This window comes from Eumetopias jubatus, unplaced genomic scaffold (genome assembly GCF_037043125.1).
Source record: "Eumetopias jubatus isolate StellerSeaLion01/CBP00866 unplaced genomic scaffold, mEumJub1_p1.0 scaffold_15, whole genome shotgun sequence".
Lineage (NCBI taxonomy): Eukaryota > Metazoa > Chordata > Mammalia > Carnivora > Otariidae > Eumetopias > Eumetopias jubatus.
This window is the reverse complement of record NW_028274821.1, coordinates 28,159,560-28,180,971: the sequence shown is the minus strand read 5'-3', so window position 1 is coordinate 28,180,971 and position 21,412 is coordinate 28,159,560. Positions and strand designations below refer to the sequence as shown.

General features: G+C 45.8%; 1 protein-coding gene across 6 annotated transcripts in view; it reads right to left on the bottom strand.

Moving 5' to 3' along the window:
• DAPK1 (death associated protein kinase 1) overlaps positions 1 to 21,412 on the bottom strand; it is a 175,641-nt gene that overhangs the window by 43,541 nt on the left and 110,688 nt on the right. For all 6 annotated transcript variants that reach the window (XM_088019069.1, XM_088019070.1, XM_088019068.1 and 3 more), the window contains exons 4-14: positions 11,395 to 11,533; positions 9,459 to 9,588; positions 9,228 to 9,276; positions 9,113 to 9,139; positions 8,464 to 8,616; positions 8,052 to 8,097; positions 6,816 to 6,905; positions 5,290 to 5,382; positions 2,744 to 2,863; positions 2,200 to 2,298; positions 1,292 to 1,390 (exon numbers count right to left, since the gene is read on the bottom strand). In XM_088019069.1, coding sequence (XP_087875195.1) covers positions 1,292 to 1,390; positions 2,200 to 2,298; positions 2,744 to 2,863; positions 5,290 to 5,382; positions 6,816 to 6,905; positions 8,052 to 8,097; positions 8,464 to 8,616; positions 9,113 to 9,139; positions 9,228 to 9,276; positions 9,459 to 9,588; positions 11,395 to 11,533 — 1,045 coding nt within the window. The remainder of the gene's footprint in view (positions 1 to 1,291; positions 1,391 to 2,199; positions 2,299 to 2,743; positions 2,864 to 5,289; positions 5,383 to 6,815; positions 6,906 to 8,051; positions 8,098 to 8,463; positions 8,617 to 9,112; positions 9,140 to 9,227; positions 9,277 to 9,458; positions 9,589 to 11,394; positions 11,534 to 21,412) is intronic.

The window sequence follows — 21,412 nt, the reverse complement described above, 5'->3', positions numbered from 1 at the left end:
ATTCAGCAGACTGTGGAAACTAAATGCACAGGACTGGAGGCCACATCCCACGCATGCCTGGCTCCAGGTCTTCCCCTTTGGGGCCCCCACCACCCTCAGGCCAGAGTCCCCTTTGGTGACTGGGCCCAGGACCCTGGGGTAGGATGTGTCCCACATAGCTAGTGTTAAACCCACACACATAGCTCATCCTGTTTGTCACAAAACCTCCTAAGCAAGAACGCTTTCCCTTTCTGTGATGGCGGTTCTCAGTCCTCTTTATATATTGATGCTCATAGCCATGTGATTTCTTTTTAAAAAACACAAAACTCCCTTTTTAATAGTACGTTATTTAAACAGTTTTATTTATGAGCAAGTTTCTGATTTCACTGTCTATGTTTAGAATGTTATTTCTTACATTCTCAGAGATTCTAAAAAACATCACTGTTAGCCCACAATCGCATTCTGTGAATTTGTAATACGTGCAATTTCCTCAGGATATTTTACTTATAACTGCCCAAAACTTGTGAGTATAAACGGATTTAAAACAAGATATTTGATGCTACCTGGCCCAAAACTGCCATAATATATATGTGTGTGTGTATGTGTGTGTCTTTGACGTGAGCATCATCCCTTAGATACAGAGCAGTGCACAGTCCATACAACTGTATGCAGCAGTCCTGACTGAACATGACAAACCAGGCTACAAGTATCAGGAGCGGAGCGGGGTTGCACAGTAGAATGCATAATGGATGAGGAGGTACGAATGCTACGTATGTGTTCCAGCCCTGCCAATGAACTCACAGGACTGTTGGGTGAACCGAATGAAGTAACAGATACATGAAAGTAAGGTTATCCTGCTAAATCAATAATTTTTATATCTTTGCTCCCAAAAACCTTATTTTCCATGCAGTCTCGTGAATCGTTCTAGTGCCCGTGCTTGTAAGATCCGCACTGGCAGCTACTTCAGAGAGGAGGAAGAGGAGAAAGGTACGTACACACGGCAATTCAATAAAAGAATCAGGACTCGGGTCTGTTTCTGGTCGTCTGTCTAGCAGAACCTTGAGTTTCCATGTCAGGGGGAAGAAAATTCACTGCTTGCATATTATGCCAACTACCTGGCAGATTTCAGCTCACTGCAGATTTTAATATTAGACCAAGCCAGCAGCAGAAAGAAACTTCTAAATTAAATTCTCTGCAGGAAGATTTTGATCATGAGCCCTTTTGCTTTGGGTCCTGATGCATATGGCAGGTCAACACTCATATGCAGCCTCTTATCACTTCCCACGGTCCTTAAGAAAAGAAGTGGCCTTACCTTGTCTTTAACATCCAAAGGGCACTTGTTCTCATTGAGAAATTTCAGGGTATCGACGTGGCCATGCCGAGAGGCCCAGTAGATGGCATTGGATCCGCCCTGTATAAAAGCCAACGTGGAGTCACATTTCCAGATCCAAATGCATGCATCACTCAGACTCACTCTATTTTCCTTCGCAGGTGACAGCAACTTCAAAAGAGCAACTTCCAAAAGGAATAAACTCCTGTTTTATTTTTTAGTTTTGCCAAAAAGACCAAGGTTACGTAAGATGTTAACAATCTGGGAAGCTCTCTGTCCTATCTTTGCAACTTTCTTGGTAAATCCAGAATTATTTCAAAATGACATTTTTCTTTTCTTAAAACCTTCGTTTCAATTTCTGGTTAGAACTTGCTTAAGAATCAGATCCAGTCCACTTACAGTTTTGTTGAAAATCTACAGAAGCTGATGGCAGACCCACTGTAATGACTATTCGCTGTTAAACAATTGTGTCTATCCTTCCGATGTGACCTATACCTCAAAGCGTATGTACTGTCCTTACTTTGTTGCCCTAATAAACATGGAGGCAAATTATTTCTGATGAGATTAATTAATCTCATCATTAATGAAAATTTTGCCAAATGTGACATCTAAAACCGCTGTTGAGTAAACGTGATTAGTCAGGAGTGAATCTGGGGTAGTGCACAAGGTTGATGCCCAGCAACAGAGCCAAGGGGAAGGGAAGTGTTTGCCTTTTTCTTTATAACACAGGTTAGATTGGACCAGCCTGTTAGGCGCACTTCATCCTCCTTTATAGGAAACGGAGAAATGAAGTCAGGGGCCCATGTTATTCTTCTCTGTTACCTCTAACATAAAGAAACAGTTGGAAATACTTGAAAGCTAATTCAGTGGCAATAAAACAAAATTCGGACCTTATCCTGGACATCGATTCTTGAGCCTCTTTTAATGAGCAACTGTAGTATTTGAATATTCCCACAGCCAGCAGCAATCAGTAACGGAGGCGTCCCATGCTGGAAGAGGCAAGAAAGAAAATTTGTTTCAGGTTTGGTGGGAAAGGGAAAGCAACTATCACTGTGGTCCCACGCCACACAGCTTCCTATGCTCGCCAGACACACATCTCTGCTGCATCACAGGAATGGGGAGAGCCAGGAGAATACACAGCCCTTCTCTGCTGGATTCGCAGTCAAAGGTGACATGTGCCTTTGCAGGAGGAACACATTTACAATGTCATGATTAGAGGTGCTTGCGGGGGGGGGCATGAAGAAAGGCCCTCAGTGCCCTTGACCTCATTTCTAACTCAATTCACTCTCAACACAGAAGTGATTTCCCCACAGGCTGGCATTTGTAACAGCCAGGGGGAATAGAGAAGTAGAGGGATCCTCTCCACCTCGGACTTGGAGGTGTACAGTCACAGTGACGCCCCCGCCCCCTCCCCCTGTTAGAACAGCATCAGACCTTGTTGGGTTGGTTAACGTCGTAGTTGGACAATGAGCCCAGGAGGTGCTGCAGGCCCGGGACGTTGTCGTCATTGATGGCATGGATGATGGCTTTCATCACAAAGGAGTCCTCCTCATCCTTGAGAGGGACCGTGAAGAGGGAAAAAGAGTTAGCTTGCTGGCCATGATCCTCTTATCGACATAAGAGAAATCAATGCTCATCTGTCAAGAGAAGCATTCGGAGGAAAGTAAGCCACTTCCTCCCCAAATCCACTTGGTCATGAAGGGAAGCAGGAGGTTTCTTTTGGCTCCTGCCATGTTGGAAATTAACACCGCCTTCTGTTTACCTGCCTTCATGTCACTTGCATTATAACCCACATAGCACACAGCTTTCAAGACTCAGATTTAGAACAACGACTGATAACCAACTACCCTCTGTGTATATCTTAGCAATCTTTCAAAATATATAGTCCCCAAACCATGTAGAATATAGCAGGCATAACCCAGACTCTTAAAAACCAAAGAACCAAGGAAATGATACCTCTGATTTCTACAGTCTTTTTTTTTAAGATTTTAGTTTATTTTTAAGTAGGCTCTACCCCCAATGTGGGGCTTCAACTCACAACCCCAAGATCAAGAGCCATACACTCTACTGACTGAGCCAGCCAGGCGCCCCTGAATTCTATATTCTTAATTTGTAATTCATTCAATTATACAATTGTTATTTTCTAAACACAGGAATTTCTTTCTTCTCTAGGTATAGAATCACATGGCATTCTCTGAAACCTGGTCACAACTAACACACACATATATATAAAGACCCTGAGGGGAAGAAGTATGAAAATAAAGGTCAGAAAAAGGAAACAGATGCATTTCTCATTACAAAGAGAAAATAACTAGAGAATATTAACAACAACTTCGTTAAATCTTTGACACTTTGTCAAAGTTTTCTTATAATAATAAGATATTTACCAAATATGGCACATTAAAACTAAGGAATAAGTCAGAAAAATCCCAAACAAAATCTCTGCACTTACGGGGGTATGGCTTCTAATATTTCAAATCTGGAAAAGCATATCTACAGAGGCTGAGTCTCTGCTTTTGGGGCAGAATGGAGAAAGCATTTCTCTGCACTCTGCTTTCTCTTCTCTATGGATCTGAATCCAGACAAACTTCATGAGGGTTTTAATAATATTCGTACAGGGCCCATGTTAAGAATGTCACTGGTTTTGCTTTTCCATCACAATTCAAGTTGATGACTAAGAGACATTTGCATGAAAGTGACAGTCAAGAGAAATGGGGTGAATGGGAAGAAGAAGCAGATTGTTGCCACAGGACATCAGGACGATGAGGGAACCTGAGTTGAGGGAGGGGTCATCCCACCTGGAGCCCCCCACACCCCAAAGCCCTCTCCTACCCTAAACTTTGCATTGGACACTTAGATTTTCCCCTAAGTGATTATTCAAGATGATTTTAATTTATAACATTTAATTGTTCTCATCTTACTTAGATTGATAGTTTTTGTCTTGTCCCTGGTTCCACCGTTACCCTCAAACAATTCCCGAACCCGAACTTTCTCTTCCACCCCCTCCTTCTCCGACCTTGCCTTTCTCCCACTCCTATTTTCTTCTTAACACTTCCTATCTCTTTTTACTCTACAAGGCTACGCCTGGAGTCTCAGTGAAGCAACTAGCGTCAGGGGGAAAAGAAGAGCTGGTGTCTGCTGACGTGTGACCCTGCCCATGGAGTCCCTGGAGCGCTTGGGAAAAACTCACTATGTAGTAGTCCCGGGAGCAGGCTGGTTCTCACAGAACCACCCTTTCTGCCTTCTCTGAAGTTCCCTCTACCTCCACGGCTCCCAAAGCCCTGCTGTCTGTCAGGGGAGAGTCTTAGTGAGTTCAGATGTGTCCAGTCATATCTGAAGAATTAATCTGTGATTAGGTTTCAGTGTGGATTAAGGGAAAAAAATTATGGAGTTGTTCTCAAGGGTGTTACACATGCAATACAATGTCAACAGAGGAAGTGGGTTTAGCCGTCTGGTCTACCACCAACTCCCCCAGCAAGCCCCACAGTATTTGCCCTAGTGTGTGTGTGTGTGTGTGTGTGTGTGTGTGTGTGTGTGTGTGTGTGTGTGTGTGTGTGTGTGTGTGTTGGCAGGAGGAGTGTCTGCCCGTTTTGTACTATTACGACCCAGTATTTTCCAAGGTAAGTGGCAATAGAGGACTCTCATTTTATTCATGAAAATTAGAATAAACTCTTTCCTCTTCTGCTGGCCAGTCACTCCTCAAACGGTGAGTGTGGGAGGGATGGGGTGGCGGGTGGGAGTGTTAGAGGTGGTGGGAGGGAGTGGGTGTAGTGCCAATACAAACAAAGAGAAAAAGAACAAGAGAAGCAACAGAGAACATCAAATCAGCCACCCAGCTCCCTCCCTCGAGCGGAGGAAGAACAGGCTTGACGTTTCCGGGACTTCACGTTTTCTGGGTTGTTGAACAAATCAAACAACCTGAACATTTGAAATACACAGTGCTAAGAAAGAATCTCACCAAGGCAAACAGGTTTGCTTACCAGAGTATCATCGCTTCTGGCAACACTCATGTTACTTCTGGACAAGAACGACCTGGATAATCTTTGGCACAGTGATATCAAGCGAACGGATTGCTTTAAAAAAAAGGCAAAAACAAAAAACAAAAAACAAAAAAAACACAAACATAAGATGGAGGGGGAGAGGAAGAAAGAGCGCTTATATAAGGATACGCAAATTAGTGCAAATGGCAAAGTCTCTGAGATAGCATTCACTGCTGACGGCATGTTCTTTAGGGGTGGGAGGTCCTATAAGCAGGTTGGATCATATTTGCTTAAAGAAATTTCTAAAGTCTTATAAGTCAAGACAACAGGATAGAGCTTCTCCTTCCACATTTCATTATTAACTACACAATTGCATAGCCTTCATCCCTTCTCTTAATATGTTCCTCTCCACTTTCTGAGCAGTGGAATCTTACCCTAACAAACCCCTTGCACATCCCCACTCAGAGAAGCATGGTATGCAAGGGTCTTGTCCTGTGTCTTTGTGCCCAGGCAAGCTGGTAATGGTAGCAGTGTGACTATCAAAATTCATACAGTTGTTGAAAACAAACAGTGGGGAACTCCTTAGCCTATAGGACAAAAATACCCCTGCATTTACTCTCAACAGCAACAATAAATAATTGTGTGTGTGTGTGTGTGTGTGTGTGTGTGTGTGTGTGTGAAAAGGAGAGAAAAAAAGAGAGAAACTTATGGTGGTTCTCTCTACATTTTAAGCCTATTCTCAGGGCTTCCTTCAGACTGTTAAGTCTTACGTAACCTAGTGCTGTGGTCCTCCTCAGCCCTCTCACGTCACCCCGAACCTGATGGGTGTGAAAATGAGGTACATTTCTGGCCCGATGCTCAGAGACATAGCAAGTACCTGCTTCCTCTGGGCTTCGCATGACCCTGGGCATAGGAAGACATCCTGTCGTCTTGTTAACCTTGAATTTTTATTTGTTCAAGGTTGACTGGAATGCCTTTTATTTTTTATTTTTTATTTTTTTTTGACTGGAATGGCTTTTAGAGCCATGCCCCACACAGCCCCTGCAGAGGCCATCCACACTGTTGAAAAAGTACAACAGACCACACTGCAAATGCTCATGGCCCTGCCCCACTCCCATCTCCACCATTCACAGACCAAGGCTGGATTTACACAAGTTCTGCTATAAACACAATTCCATGCTGCTTACCACGAAGAACAGATTTATTTAAAATGCGGCTTGTTGCATTTAGGAAAAGACTGCACTATAATTTTGTTGTGCTGATTTAAAAATTTGCCTTGGGAATGGTTTTGATTTTTTAAAAAAATTCAAAATTACATATGAAAATCAGAGCTAAAGAGGATTGAAATATTATTTTTGCTTATCTTTTGAAACTAGCCTAACAGTGCAGAAAACTATAGAGTAAATTTAAACAGACCAAAAAAGGATGCACTTTTGTATGGCCAGTATCAGAAGAGATGAGACTGGCCAGAGGCAGTGCCGCAGAGGAAAGAAATTGGTTAATCCTTCCCTGTCAAACACTCTTACTTTCCACTTTTTCCGGGCTGCGAACTTCTTGAACTTCTCCATGTTGACTGCCGACGCCTTTCTACTAAGTGCTTGCTGGGTATCTTTAGGCTACAATCAAAGTCCAAGAAAGCAAATTTAGAGCACTCAAATGATGGAAATGTGTGCCATGACAACTTTTGGAAACCTCTAATTATTTGGGATGCACACAGACTCACCTTGCCGAAACAACAAAACAAGTTGGGATAATATGCAAGAGCTAGGAATCTAGTCTCCGGAGGTCAACTCTTGTGGCTAAGGGTTTGATAAAATCCATAAAGACTGGATCTTGGGAAAAGTTGAAGAGTTGAGCTTGGACCAGGCTGAATGTCAACTTCCCACACTGAGAGTTTGGGAATGGCAAGATTCATGTGATGAGGCATGTGAACTTAACATCATCAAGTAATTTAGAGTGGGTAGGGGACTCAGAGGTTAGCAAATCTGGCCTGTCTGACAGCATTAGAATCCCCTGTACTGCATCTTTTTAGGAGGCCATTAGCTCTACTGCCAAGAGAAGGAGACACTATTGCCTCCTCAGGGAGCCCAGGCAACTGCTAGGAGCTCATACAGCAGAACTCTCTGGATGCCCAAAACCTACTTCAGCAATGCAAGTTGTTACACTGCAATCCCCTTTACCAGTTTCATGATTTTATTCTGTAACTGCCATATTCCCCACCCTCAGTCCTTTCTGCTCTAGCTGAACCAACTTCAGTTCTTTAACCCAAATGCCAATGGGTGTCTCAGGGAATGCAGAGGTATATAATATGCCAGGGGGCGGCCACAGGCTCAGGCACCTAGGCAGCTGTGCAGGGTTTGGAAGCCTTACAGAATGAGGGCTCAGTATTGGTAGACCTTCAGATTTTACAACAGACACTGGAAATCCAGGGTTGATATGATATTTATGCTGGAAATCAATTCCAAAAAATTTAAAATATTCTCTGGGCCACCATCCGACAGGTCAAACCAAAAATAGCTGTAGAGTAGCCTTGACCTTCAACTCCCCGTTTAGAATCCTGCATTGTGACAGCTCACTCTTCTCCACCTCCATGACCATTAGGATACTCTCATCTGTGAGCCGTCTTGAAATACAGCACCAATATCAAAAACAATACTGCAGACGTGATCTGTGGTGAGACCCCATGGTAACTAGTAATACCCTAGGGCAAATGCATTCCAGGATGCCCTATAATACCAAACCAATCACAACAGGCAACTTACCTTGATCCAGGGATGCTGCAAACTATCTTGGATTGTCATTCTCTTCCTTTGCAGGGGGAGGGGAAAGAAAAAAAATGCTGTGACCATAGAAGCAAACACTAAGGTTGTTTCCATGCCGGCTGGGCCTACTAAGCAGATGCTCTGGAAAATGCAGTTCAGGGCCTGCTTCATGGAAGAAAGCTGGAAAGAACGTTGGTCTTTCTTCGACTATTTTACTGTATCTGCAGGGACTGACTGAGCAGGTCCAAAGGGCCCTGCCTGCATTTTCTGAAGCATTCCACATGGCATGCTTTCCCTTGCCACGCAGAACCAACCAGGCTCTTGTAAATGTGGCTGCATGCACAATCCAGGTACCGCTCCTGGTCCAGCTGAAGCCACAGCCGGGAACCCTTCAGGAATAAGGGACACTCACTTTGGATCCTTGACAAGGAGTCTTCTTATGAAATCTTTGGCTAGGGCACTGGTATTACTGAAGTATTCTTCCTCAAATTCGTAGTTGACGGCCGATACGTTTGCTAACGTTTCTTGCTTAGTGTCTCCAAGAAATGGGGAGGCCCCACTTAGGCTGTTAATAAAGTGGGGTGCAGAACGTGAATAATTACCTCCTGGGTTGTCATGTAATTCCTATAATAGCTAATAAGGGGAGTGAGGCATCAGATTATAATCTGGTGCTTGGGCAGTTAGTTCAGAATCCAATTATATTTTATAGGGCATTTAACTGTCATGCAGAAAAGCTCCAGCTTAATGCCTAGGATGCATTTAAAAAGTTAACTTGGAACAGCATCTAGTAGTTAAAAAAACACCCCTTTCCTATTTTCTCAGCAGTGATGGATAGCCATGCTTGCTTTCAGCGATTATGCGGCAGTTTCTGATGACTCACTGGGAATTAGAAGAACATGTTTAATTAGTATAAACTAAACGTGTTCTGGGGGTGTAAAATGAATATGTTTACATAAAAAGCATGCATAAACTGAAGAGATCAACATGACACATAGATGGTTAATAAGACATATGGTCTCAAGGAAAGAGGAAAAATATGAGACATGGATTTTGATACTTACAGAATATAGGTTATTACCCCAATACTCCTAGACACAAAAACAAAACCAGAAGCAAATGTCAGAAGAATAGTAAAATAAATCAGAAAGATGACAGCATCAAGGGCATGCTCCTTACCACATATCTGCCTCAAGACCAAGAGGTTCATAGTTGACTATCTCAGGAGCTAAGAGGAAATAAACACATGCTTAAGTTTTGAAAGAAAGTGAGTCAACAGATTCTATCATCAGGTATAAACTAGAAATATGTACCAGGAAAACAGATGATGTTACAGCAGGGAACATTCTGTCAGTATAATTCATTATATTTATGAGAAATAAATGAGCACAGGAGTAAAAAAAACCTTACCAACAAACTCTGGTGTCCCAAATATGTTTTTGAATTCATTTCCAAAGTCAATTTTATGGGCCAACCCAAAATCAATGATCTTGATCCGAGGTTTAGGGACATTTCTATCCAAAAGCATTATGTTTTCGGGCTTAGAAAAAAGAAAAGAGAGAGAGAAATAGTACACCAGTGTTCACAACAGTGTATTCATATAACCAAAAGGTGGAAACAACCTAAAGTCCATCAACTGATCAGTGGATAAACAAAAGGTGGTATATATGTATATATGTACACACACACACACACACACCTATATTAGAATATTATTCAGCCACAGAAAGGAAGTAAATTCTGACACATGCTACAACATGGATGTACGTGGAAACATTCTGCTAACTGAAGTAAGTCAGACAAAAAAGGACAAATACTATGATTTCACCTATCAGAAGGACCTAGGATAGGCAAATCCATAGGGACAGAAAGTAGAAATGTGGGTGCTAGCAGCTGCAGGAGGAGGGATGAAGAGCTAGGGTTTAATGGATACAGAGTTTCAGTTTGGGAAGATCAATTCGTTCTAGAGATGGACTGTGGTGATGGTTGTACAACGGTGTGAATATACTTAGGTGTGGATATACTTAACGCCACTGAACTGTATTAAAATGGTTATTTTTATGCTATGTTTACTTTACCACAATAAAAAAAAAGGGCTATAATGTATTATGCTGAAGACAAAGTCGCAGAATTGTTCTCCCCTGAAAAAAAACCACCAAAACTAGGGATGAAAGGGTAGTTGCAAGAGAACACCAGGAAAAAGAAATGTCTTGGTCTAGGTTCTCCCAGGAGCAGACCCGTGACAGGGATTCAGGTGCAAGTGGCTTATGTGGGAGGGGCCTCCAGGGAATACTTGGTGGGGGATGGGGAGACAGGAAGCAGAAGGAAGGAAACCCACACAAGGTATCTTGTCAAGGTGCGGGGGACTGGAGGGCAATCGCTTTGGGGAATGTCAGGAGGAGCAGCACTGAGTTTTCCAACTGAAGCAGGAGGGAGTCGGGATATTTATCCACCATCTCCCCATTCTCCATTGCTAAGAGTGGCTTCTGTGGGCATTTCCTCTGGCATCTGCAGCTCCCAGGCCCAGAAACCAGACGTCAGGCAGAGAGCCACAAGTGCGTGTGTTAGTGAGTATTGGGGGGATCCAGATAGGGTCTCGACAGCTCTGCTACCATAAATATGGAGAAAGTCCTCCCTCCTCTGAAGTCTCATCCTAGCACCAATGATCTGAATCATTCACTTGACAACTGATCATACACTGCTTTGTGATCACTGCTCAGTACCTTGGATTATACCTTGAATCTTGTATCATCATTGCATGTTGCTTGTGTATATGTATACGCCTTCCCTTCCTAAAGAGGCCATAACTTCTCTGACAGTTACAAGTATGACATGCCTTTTTATCTCCCACAGTGCTTTGCCTCCAGGCAGGCAGAGACCCCAATTAGCCAATCTCAGAGTTTGTCTTGATCGATTGCCGGTGACAGAGTCAGGCGTTTGCATCAAGAGGGAGAGGAGAGATCAAGATATCTTCCTCCTTACATGCCCTACAGCTACAGGGGCTGGAAACTGGGCAGCCAGTGGCCACTCTAGGCTGAAAACACCCCATAACCAACAGCAGCCCCCTTGCTTAGAGAACCAGCTGGTAAAACCCTTTGATTCTTCCCCAAGGATTCTTGAATGTAATCATTCATCTTCAGGCTCTATCCCACAAAAGGTTCGGAATCCTTGAGTAGGTATGCACTATATACCTGCTGATTTATTTTCCTAATTCCATCTGTTACACCCATACAGAATAAAAAGAAAAATGTATGTCTTTCAGATGCCCCAATTTTTCTTAACAAACAACCAACCAATGCTGTGATTTGCATAACCTTCTCACCAGCTTACACTCAGCAAAACATACCTTAAGATCAAAATGGGCAATCTGAAGGGAGTGCAGGTAGTAAACACCATTAAGAATTTGTTTGAGAAACTCGGTTGCTTCCTCTTCAGTCAGAGATTCCTTTTCAGCCAAGAAGTCAAACAGCTCGCCGCCTGCAACTCTGAAAACCAGGAAGCAGAGGTTACTGGGGACATTTTGGTTTCCCTTGTGTAGACCACTGGTGTGCTCAAATTTCAGGCAAGAGAACGGCATAAGAACAAGATGGAACTAAGCGAGGAATCAGAATTCTCCATGTTTCTCACCACTAGATGGGAATTCTGCCTTTAGGTACATTTGTGCTGGAAAGCACCTGGGTACCAACCTCCTCATGTGCTATGTTCACGGGTGAGGGCAGGGAGCACAGGTGTGATGGGGGAGGAATGTATCTTTAAAACATCTTACTTACACATACATACAGGTGAAGTCTTAACTCACTGATTTAAAAACAAAACAAGGGCGCCTGGGTGGCTCAGTTGGTTGAGCGACTGCCTTCGGCTCAGGTCATGATCCTGGAGTCCCGGGATCGAGTCCCGCATCGGGCTCCCTGCTCGGCGGGGAGTCTGCTTCTCCCTCTGACCCTCTTCCCTCTCGTGCTCTCTCTCTCTCATTCTCTCTCTCTCAAATAAACAAATAAAATCTTTAAAAAAATAAATAAAAAAATAAAAACAAAACAAAATGATAAGCCAGCTTTGTGCAGAATTCATAGAACATATCTTCCTCGTGCAGAGTGTGCCTGGAAAGTTCGTAATCTGTGCACTAATCCATTCTTTTAAGCCCCAAATCACAACATATGGCCTACAAGGGCTTTCTTATTGTTGTTTTGTATCTGTTTACATATAAACCCTTATATATTTATAAAAAATCACATTTAGTAATGAATTTAACTAATACCTTCCTTAGTAAGAATAAACATACGCAAATTTGAAATGCACGAGGGTTGTTTAGGGATTTATGAGTCAGTCTCCCTGGCCAAATTGTAAACCCCTGATGGACAGAGGTCAGCGCACGGCTGTCCCCTGGGGCTCACACAGTGCCAGCCACACAGCAAGAGCTCAAAACTTTATTAGCCGGTGGATAAGCAAACAAACTCCCTGAAGAAATCCACAGCAGTAATTAATGGCAAATAACAGGGAACTTTTAATAAGAGTTTTTATAAGTTCATCTTTTCTCAAGTTTAACCGTACATTCACAACATAATAATTAACTGCAATTATGCACATAAATGCTGTGTTCATTATCTTTCTTTTGGCAAGACAGCTCCATAAACATACCTACCACTTCCACATCCAGAAAAGAAAACCGGTACTTATGAGATTAAACTCTAATGACAAGAAAGCCAACATCTTCAAGAAAGGGGTCAGATCCTGCCCCTTCACTCTCTAAGTTGTTTTTCTTAGCCTGGCCCCAGGTCCACTAGCATCAGGATTGCTTGGGGTCTTTTAAAAATGCAGATTCTGGACCTCCATTCCAGCCTGCTGCCTGAGAGTTTCCGAGAGTGGGGACCGAGAAACGCAGAATATCTAACCAGTGCCCCAGGTGATCCTTAGCACACTCAAAAGTGAGGACCATTTTTCGAAGTTTTAACTGCATTCTCCTGATGCACGGCATCCCTCTGATATTTAGCATTTGGATGTTTATCTGGAAGGCAAGGTGACTCCTGGGACCCGAGCAGAGGACTCATACAGACCTGCCATGGGCCCCAGAGCATGAGCCAGCCATGAAGGCCAGGAGCCCCGCCTGCACTGCAGAGGTCTACAGGTGGCACCGACACTCCCACAGTAGGGGCCTCCCTGCCTGTACCCTGGGGCCCTGCTGCCCTCCCCTCTCCACGGAGCCCTTGGCCATGAATTCTGCACTGGGTGCCCACCACGCCTCACTTTTCCATCTTCTTATTCCTCTTAAAACCAACAAAACAGGAGACGGATTCCTTCAACTCCAGGGGGGGAAAGAGAGGGAAAAATGGGAAATGATGAACCAAGTAATTTTGAGAACGATGCTCTATCATCTAGGTGCTTCCTTATCTCTGGCCGGCACCGCCGTGGGCCGCGGGGTGGGGTAAGGTCCAGAGTTGGTGCACCAGGTACACACCTTAACTCTGCAGCTGGAAGCTTACTCCTTCAGTCTGGGCCTCATTTGCTCACCAGACAGGTATCATAGGACTTAGTCCTTTGAGGATTTGCCCAACGGAAGGTAATATACATGAAGAAGCTAGCAAGTCCGGCAGGAGGCTGAGGTCAGTAAGCGGCATGGGTGCCATTTGAAGGAGGGTCACCACCGTTCCTGTCGAATGCCCTGCCACCTGCCCTAGGGGTCCAACACGAAAACCCCCTTCCCGTCCTGCTTCTCCTCCCCTCTCCCGGCCCCTCCATTGTTTGGCCCAACCACTGTGCTCCCGGGAAGGGGGTGCTACTGGGACTGTGAGGGCCGGCCCAGCCTTGCCTCGCCCTGTCCCGCCTTCAGGGGCGTCCCCACTCCCACTCGCTCACACAGACCACTTGTGCCTCTGGACACATCGGAAGTTTCCTGACAGTGAGAACTGGCTGGGGGTTGGAGGCCTGGAGATGGGGTGAACCTGCTAGTACTCAAAACCGCAGTGCAGGGCAGGGGCCTGGGTCCCACTGAGGCTCCAGGCCAGGCCTTTGTTCCTTTGCTCTTAGGAAGCTTTCCCCACCTCACATTGGACGTGAGCTTCCTTTGGGTCAGTGAAGAGCAACCCGTTTCCTTCTCCTGAGGGCTCTAGGCTCTGTGGGGCATGACAGCAGGGGCTGAAGAGACCCCAGTTCAAATCCTCCCCCATTACCCAACCTTGCTGAGCCTGGGATTGCTCTTCTGTAAGATAAGGGACAATCGCACACCACAGAGTTGTTCTGAGGTGCCAGGGCATGGAGAGCCCTTGGCGCTCAATAAATACTGTTTTTCTTCTCATCTGGTTTCAAACTGAAAGCCCTCCCACGGCGGCAGTGGTGTGCTGGTCCACGTTTAACAATGAGCTCTCTGGGGTTGGGGGTGGGGACAAGGCCCAGTCCATTCCATTCCCAAGGTGTCCAGTTCCTCTCATGGCCATTTCAAGCCACCCCAGGGATGATGGTGACCACGGGGTTGGGAGGCACGAAGAGCTCTGTGACCTGGACGAGCCAGCTACCGGCCCGCTGAGGCATTCCGTATTGTCCAAGGATGGCGCCACAGCATGTCCTGCCACACGCTCTCCTGAGCTGTGATCGCGCCTCTGGGGCTCCGCCACCTTGAATCTCAGCAGATCCTGCGGCCGCTCTGACCAATGACACAGCAGTGACTCTGCGCCGGCTTCAGTGTGGGTCTTCGTAGGCCTGTGGCTACCACATGCTGAAGCCCTCACGAAGAAGTGTGATGATCCAAAAACCACCTCATGCGGTAAGAAGAAACCCTGGAAGATGGGACGCCCCATAAACAGAGAAAGCCGAGGAGCATTAAGCAAGGAAGACATCTTGGAAGTGGATCCTCCAGGCCAGCTGACGCCATGGAAGACAGACTGTCCATCTGAGCCCTTCTAGAATTCCTGACTCATAAAATCATGTGCAAAATAAAATGGTCATTTCAATCTGCTTTGGTGGACACGGTGAGCACCACCCATGCTCCCCGTGGAGGAAGGACCTGCTAGCTGACTACTGCGGGGACACCAGAGCTTGCCTCTGCGGCAAGCTGCTGCCCAAGGTCATGCCCAGGGGCTGCTGAGCATAGGAACATAAAGCTGGGCTGAACAAACGTCTATGAAGGGCTAGATATAATAAAGATTTCAGGTTTTGGGGGCCGTAGAGCTCGGCCACAACTACTCAACTCTGCCCGAGTAAGGTGAGAGCAGCCTCAGACAATATGTAAATGAAGAGGTGTGGCTGGTCCAATAAAACTTTATTTATAAAAATAGGTGGCCACTTGGATTTGGCTCACAGGCTATAGTTTGCCTACCCTGACATAAAGGTCAGGTCATCTCAACCTGGGGCAACTCTAAGGGTCCTTCAGAACTTTCTGCTGGGCCAGCTGGGGTTGTCACTGAGCTGCAAGGCAGCACGGCCTCTTCTGCACACAACTGCTCCTTCCCCTCCGTTCCATGTCTTGATCCTAACGGCAGTTCTTAATAAACGTCTTGCACACTCTTCTCCATCTCAAAGTCTGCTTCCTTGGGAACCTATCCTGCCTCCCACCAGATTTGGGGGTAGTTTGTTACACAGCAATAGACGACCAGAACACTATCTTGAACTAGGTCTGTTCACTTGGTTCGGCCAACAGAAACCAGGTTTGCCTTTCCCTGGGCCTGCTCACCTCCTGCCCTATTCAGTCTTCCTGTCTTGAGCAGCTCAACTCCCACAGTGCTTCCTGACCACATTAGTGAGAGCCAGGAACAACCCTGGAGCCCCCAGAGTGAAGGAGAGTGAGGGACCAGCCTGCAAAGTGGCGGTGCCTGACCAAGACTGAGAGGAAGGAGGCACGAATCATCTCTGATATCTCCGTCACCCTTCTCCAGGCACTGTTCAAACCTCATGGTGTTCATGATAAGGTCCATGCTGTGGCTCATCCAGGGAATCATTCAGCTGCTGGGCTTCAGCAGTGTTGGGAAGGCCCCCATCTCACTGTGCCTGGACCCATCACGGGCTTCGTGGTGCCCTGAAGGCCATTACAAATATATACATTCTCCTTCACACCAGTACGGGAAGGCAGATGTTCTAGCCATCAATTTTAAATATAGCTTATCAAATATTTAGTCATTAAGCAAGGCAATCAACACTAAATGACTTCAGTGAAGGTTTGGAGGCATGATAAGCATCATTGGATAATTTACCCCTTTTGCTCCCCAAATCTCAGAAGGTTGAAAGTGACTGGAGGATTTTTTTCCGTATACATGCTTAGAACCAGAACGCAAATGCTTACGATGTTGTTGGCGAACAGCAGGATAATGTTAATAAGATCAGTCAAAACCTTGGTATTTCCACCCTTTGTTCCAAATTTTACATTTTGCTTAGGAGGAGGAAGATTGATGGGGAGAGAGAGATGAGCAATCTGTGCAGCAAATTGAGAAAGCAACTCTAACCTCCTTTATTAGATCTTTGACTCAGAGTGTTTGAAATTATAGCATTATCATGGAAATGGTGTGAAATGCATGCTAATAAGCATTGCTGTGTTCACCAAGAAAGCTGGAAAGTAGGAAGGTTCCTTCTCCTCCTCATGCCTTCCTCTACCGCCAATGCGTCCCCTAAAAGGTAACCGTCACGGAATGTAGTTAGGATACATTAGAATTTTAAAAACAAAGGGGGCCTTCAGAGTGACAGAGACATGATTACAGAATTCCAATTTCTAAATTATAACACTATTCAGGGTTCCTGAATTTGGCTAGTAATTGTCCAAGATACAGCAGGACGTGTTCTGGACTCGATCTGGTCATAAGCTAAACTGTAAGGGACTCTTGGCTACAAGCTAACTACACCTGATGTGGTATCTCAAGGCAAATGCTATGATTCATCAGTGTTGGGCTGGTTTCCCCATTTGGTGAATGGGGAGCCACTGGAACAATTCAGGGCACACTCTCGGGGTCCTGGCCTGCTATCACACCGGCCCTGGGAGGTGGCACGGCAAGAGGGAGGACTGGAGGGACCTTAGCACACAGGCCCCCAACCCTGGCTCTGGCCCTAGGCTGTGGGGGACTTGGAGGAAAGTATGGAGCTCCCAGCACTTCTCTGAGCCTTAACTTTGCCATCTGTAAAATGAGAGGGCTGAACAATTGGGCCAAGTGACTCTCTGACCTTCCTGTGCATTGTAACTGGGGGAATATGGCAAAAATACAATTTCCTAGAATCTGCTTCCTACTTCTTTCAGGCCTCACCTCTGTAATATCCTGTACTATCCTCCGCTCACTCTCTCCCCTCTCTCTTTGGCTACCTGAACACTAATGACCCAGCAGAGGACCCCAAGGGGGACCAGGGGCAGCAGAGATATTAAGAAGAAAGAATATGGATCCCTGAGTCACTGTCTGGAGGACAGCCATCCAACCTGCAACATCCACATTGTACTTTGAGTGAGAGATAAATCCTACTACGTTAAGCCACTGGTATTTTGCAGTTGTGTTCCATCATTTCTAAATACAAATCTATTTAATCAGAAGTAAGAATACAATGTATTTTTTAAATTAAAATTAGAGGAAAGCAACCAATGCAAAGCACAGAGTATGCTAACTATTCTAGTTATCTAGTGCTGGGCAACACATCTCCCCAGAACTTAGTGCCTTTAAGCATGATAATCATTTTCTTATCTCCTGCAGTTTCTATGGATCCGGAATCCGGGAAGGCTTAGCTGGGGAGGTCCAGCTTCAGGTCTGTCACAGGGGTGGTAATCCGACAGGAGCTGCAGCACAGGGATGCTGGACTGCCTGGGGGACTGTCTGGACACCTGTCTCCACGTAAACTCAGGGCTCCATGCGGCCTCTCCACCGGGGCCAGTTTGGGCTTCCTCACAGCATGGCGGACTCAAGACAAGGAGACTGCTGACCTGGAAGTTCCGGTCTCCAGGACCAGTGTCCCGGCAAGCAGGGTGGAAGCTGCTTCAGCAGCCATACAGCACTAAAAGCAAGTCAAAAGCTCCTCTGGATTCTAGAGGCGGGGGTTTAGAATTCATCTCTTGATGGGGGAACTTCAAGGCTCTAGACAGCATGGAGGACAGGAGAGGATGTTGCAGTCATCTTTGGAAAATATGTCACATTACCTATGACTGATGAACTGAAATTCTAGATCTTACTTCACCTAAATGTATATTTTATGGGGATGAGGTATAGTAGTTGTATCAATTTGCTAGGACCACACCAACAAACGGGGTGGCCCAACTAACAGAAATTACTTGTCTCAAGTTCTGTTGGCTCCAAGTCCAAAACCAAGGTGTTGGCAGCACTGTGTTCCCTCTGAACCCTCTAGAGGGATCTTCCTTGCTTCTCCTAGCTCTTAGCAGTGTGCCAACAACCTCTGGCGTCCTTGGTCTGGAGAAGCACCACTCACTCCAGGCCTCAGCCCTCACACGGCCTTCTCTCTACGCATGTCTGTGTCTGTGCCTCAATTTCCCCTCTTATAAGGACACCAGCCCGACCGGATGGGCACCCACCCTAGTGGCTTCATTGTCCCTTGACGACATCCATGAAGGTGCTATTTTCAAAGAAGGTCACATTCTGAGGTGCTAGAGGTTGGGACTTCAACATATCTCTTTTTTTTTTTTCCAGGGGGTGGGTACAATCCAACCCCTAATAGGCAGCAGCTGCTCATAGGCTGCAAGCAAAACGTTACAGGATGGCTAGAGCAAGTGAGACTCGGGGAGGGTATTTAGAATCTGCTAATATTTTTTATTAGCCTCACTTTCAGATTCTCCTAGGAAGGAAGGGTTCCTTCACGCACTGTTACAAAAACTTTTAATCCAAGTCTGAAAAATGTGGGGGGAGAAATGCATATCTGGTCCTGTCCCAACGTAATCCCCCCAACACTCTTGAGATGTGGTGGACCTCTCCTGGAGGACGTGATGTGAAGGTCAAGGGCAAGTGCCCAGCTACTTCCTGCCTCTACTGTCTTCACTCCCTGCAGAATGTTCTTTCTTGTTAATCTAGAGGAAGCCCTGGAGGGTTTTCACACTCTCACCTCTCACATTCCAACTGAATTCCCCTGGGTAACTGAGGACTTTGGGGAATGCAAAACTGAAGCTGGGAATCCGAAGGGAAAGGTGAACACAATATCCTCCTTCTCGATTTTGCGAAATAGGTGTGGATTTAAGGCCTGTGGTAGACTGGGGGCCTGAGAACACCATTCTCTGCTTATATACCATGTTGCCCCCGAGGTACCTTATAAATAGCATCAAAGGAGTTCCTAATCTTCACACCTCCTCTGAATTAGCCCTGCCTCCTTTGAATCCAAAACATAAACTGTATCTGAAAATACATTTTCTGTTTTCACCTCAAATTCAAGTTCAAGGAACAACTTAAAAGGAGTTCTGGGGATTCTCACAGAACAACATGCCTGACACTCAAAATTCACTGCGGGGGAGGGAGTGATCTTTCACTCTACCCACAGAGGTGGCGCCAAAAGCAGGGAGGAACCTTCTGAGGGTTTCTAGAATGAAATCCCTATGGGAAGAACATCACTCCAAGGGTAAAAGGCGTTGGAGGCAGGCATTCTGGGTTTCGATCTGGGCTCTGTGATGTCAGATGGGTTAAGTTACTTCGAGAGACAGCTTCTTTGTCTATAAAATGGGGATAATAATACCTACTGTTCATTATTACTACTAGGGATGAAAGGTGAAAAATATGACTTAGGATATGAGCATCTGGCACCTGGCACTTGGATTAATATTCCAGGCAGCTGTCCCTGACCTCCACTCCACTTAGTCACGGGTGTCTGGGTGAGGAAAACCCATGGGCTACCCTCTGTGTCTCCCGTCCAGACACCTGCTTATGGGGTGGGATTCTGACGTGGCCGTGAGGCTACTCACTGTGGTTAAAAAATAGAGTTTCGGGGCACCTGGATGGCTCAGTCATTGAGCGTCTGCCTTCGGCTCACATCATGACCCCAGGGCCCTGGGATCGAGCCCCACATTGGGCTCCCTGCTCCGCGGGAAGCCTGCTTCTCCCTCTCCCACTCCCCCTGCTTGTGTTCCTTCTCTCGCTGTCAAATAAATAAATAAAATATTTTTAAAAAACCAAAAAAAGCAGGGTTTCCCTGAAATGAGACATTCCCGAGGCCACAAACCTGGGGAAGAGGTGGGTTCTTAGACATTTAAGTTGGAAGGTGGGCCTCGGCTCCATTTCCTTGGGTCTGGACACAGAGGAGTCCAGATGTACTTGAGGGCAGCGAGGGGGACAATGGGAGAAAGTGCGTGCTGAGGGGGGAGGTGGGCGCAGGGAAGCAGGAAGAAGTGCTGGCAGTCCCACCCCAGCACCATCCGCTCACTGTGACTATTTCTCTTCTTTAACATGGTCCCATCTAGACAGTGCAACAAGAGATTTCAGACAAAGTGGCTCCTTGCTTAGTCAAGAGCAGGAAGGGAATACCAAGGCCTGTGTGGAGGTGAGAGAGGCGATGAGGGACAGTCCTCAAGGGAAGTTCAGTCTCATGGGACAAAGTGACCCCCACACCCGGACACTGCCCTGCCCCGCCATGCAGCCCCCCCACATGGCCAACCTAGCAGGTGCGTGCTCACCCAGGGAGCTGGCACATTCTCTTACAGAAGCCACTCCATTTGGGCAGAACGGAACTTTAACTTGGTCTCTCTCTTTTTTTTTTTTTAAAGATTGATTTATTTGAGAGAGGGAGAGAGAGAGAGAAAGAGCGTGAGCACGGTGCAGGGGGCGGGAGGAGAGGCAGAGGGAGAGGGAGAGTCTCAAGTAGACTCTACGCTGAGTGCGGAGCCCAGTGCAGGGCTCGGTCTCACGACCCTGAGATCACGACTTGAGCCAAAACCAAGAACAGGACACTCAACCGACAGAGCCACCGCCAGGTGGCCCTTTAACTTGGTCTCTTAAAAATATTATAGAAGAAATACATAAATATATTCTCCTTAAGAAAAATTAAAACAGCATATATAAAACTGAAGTCCCTTCTGACTATTGCCCTCCTCTCCAGTCCGGGCCCTCTCCCTCTCCACCTCCTCCGAAGTATACACTACTTTGAATATGCTGAGTAGCCCCCCAGAACTTTCTCTGTATGTTCTGTGAACTACACAGCACTACATTTTAAGGACATAAATGGTATCAGAGTATATGCTCATCATTCTGCAATTTGCTACCTCACTTTGGCAATGCTCGTTGGTACGGAGCTCTTGCGTTCTCCTTTTATGTGCTGCCCAACAGCCATGGGGATGTCAGACCCATGTTTACTTGGCCATTCCCTGGCTCATGGGCTTTATGTTTTTTCTAATTTTTCACAATCACAAACTACGAAGCAATGATTTTTTTTGTGTGTGTACCTGCCTCCTAAAGATGTTAAGAGTTTTTCTAGACCCTCAG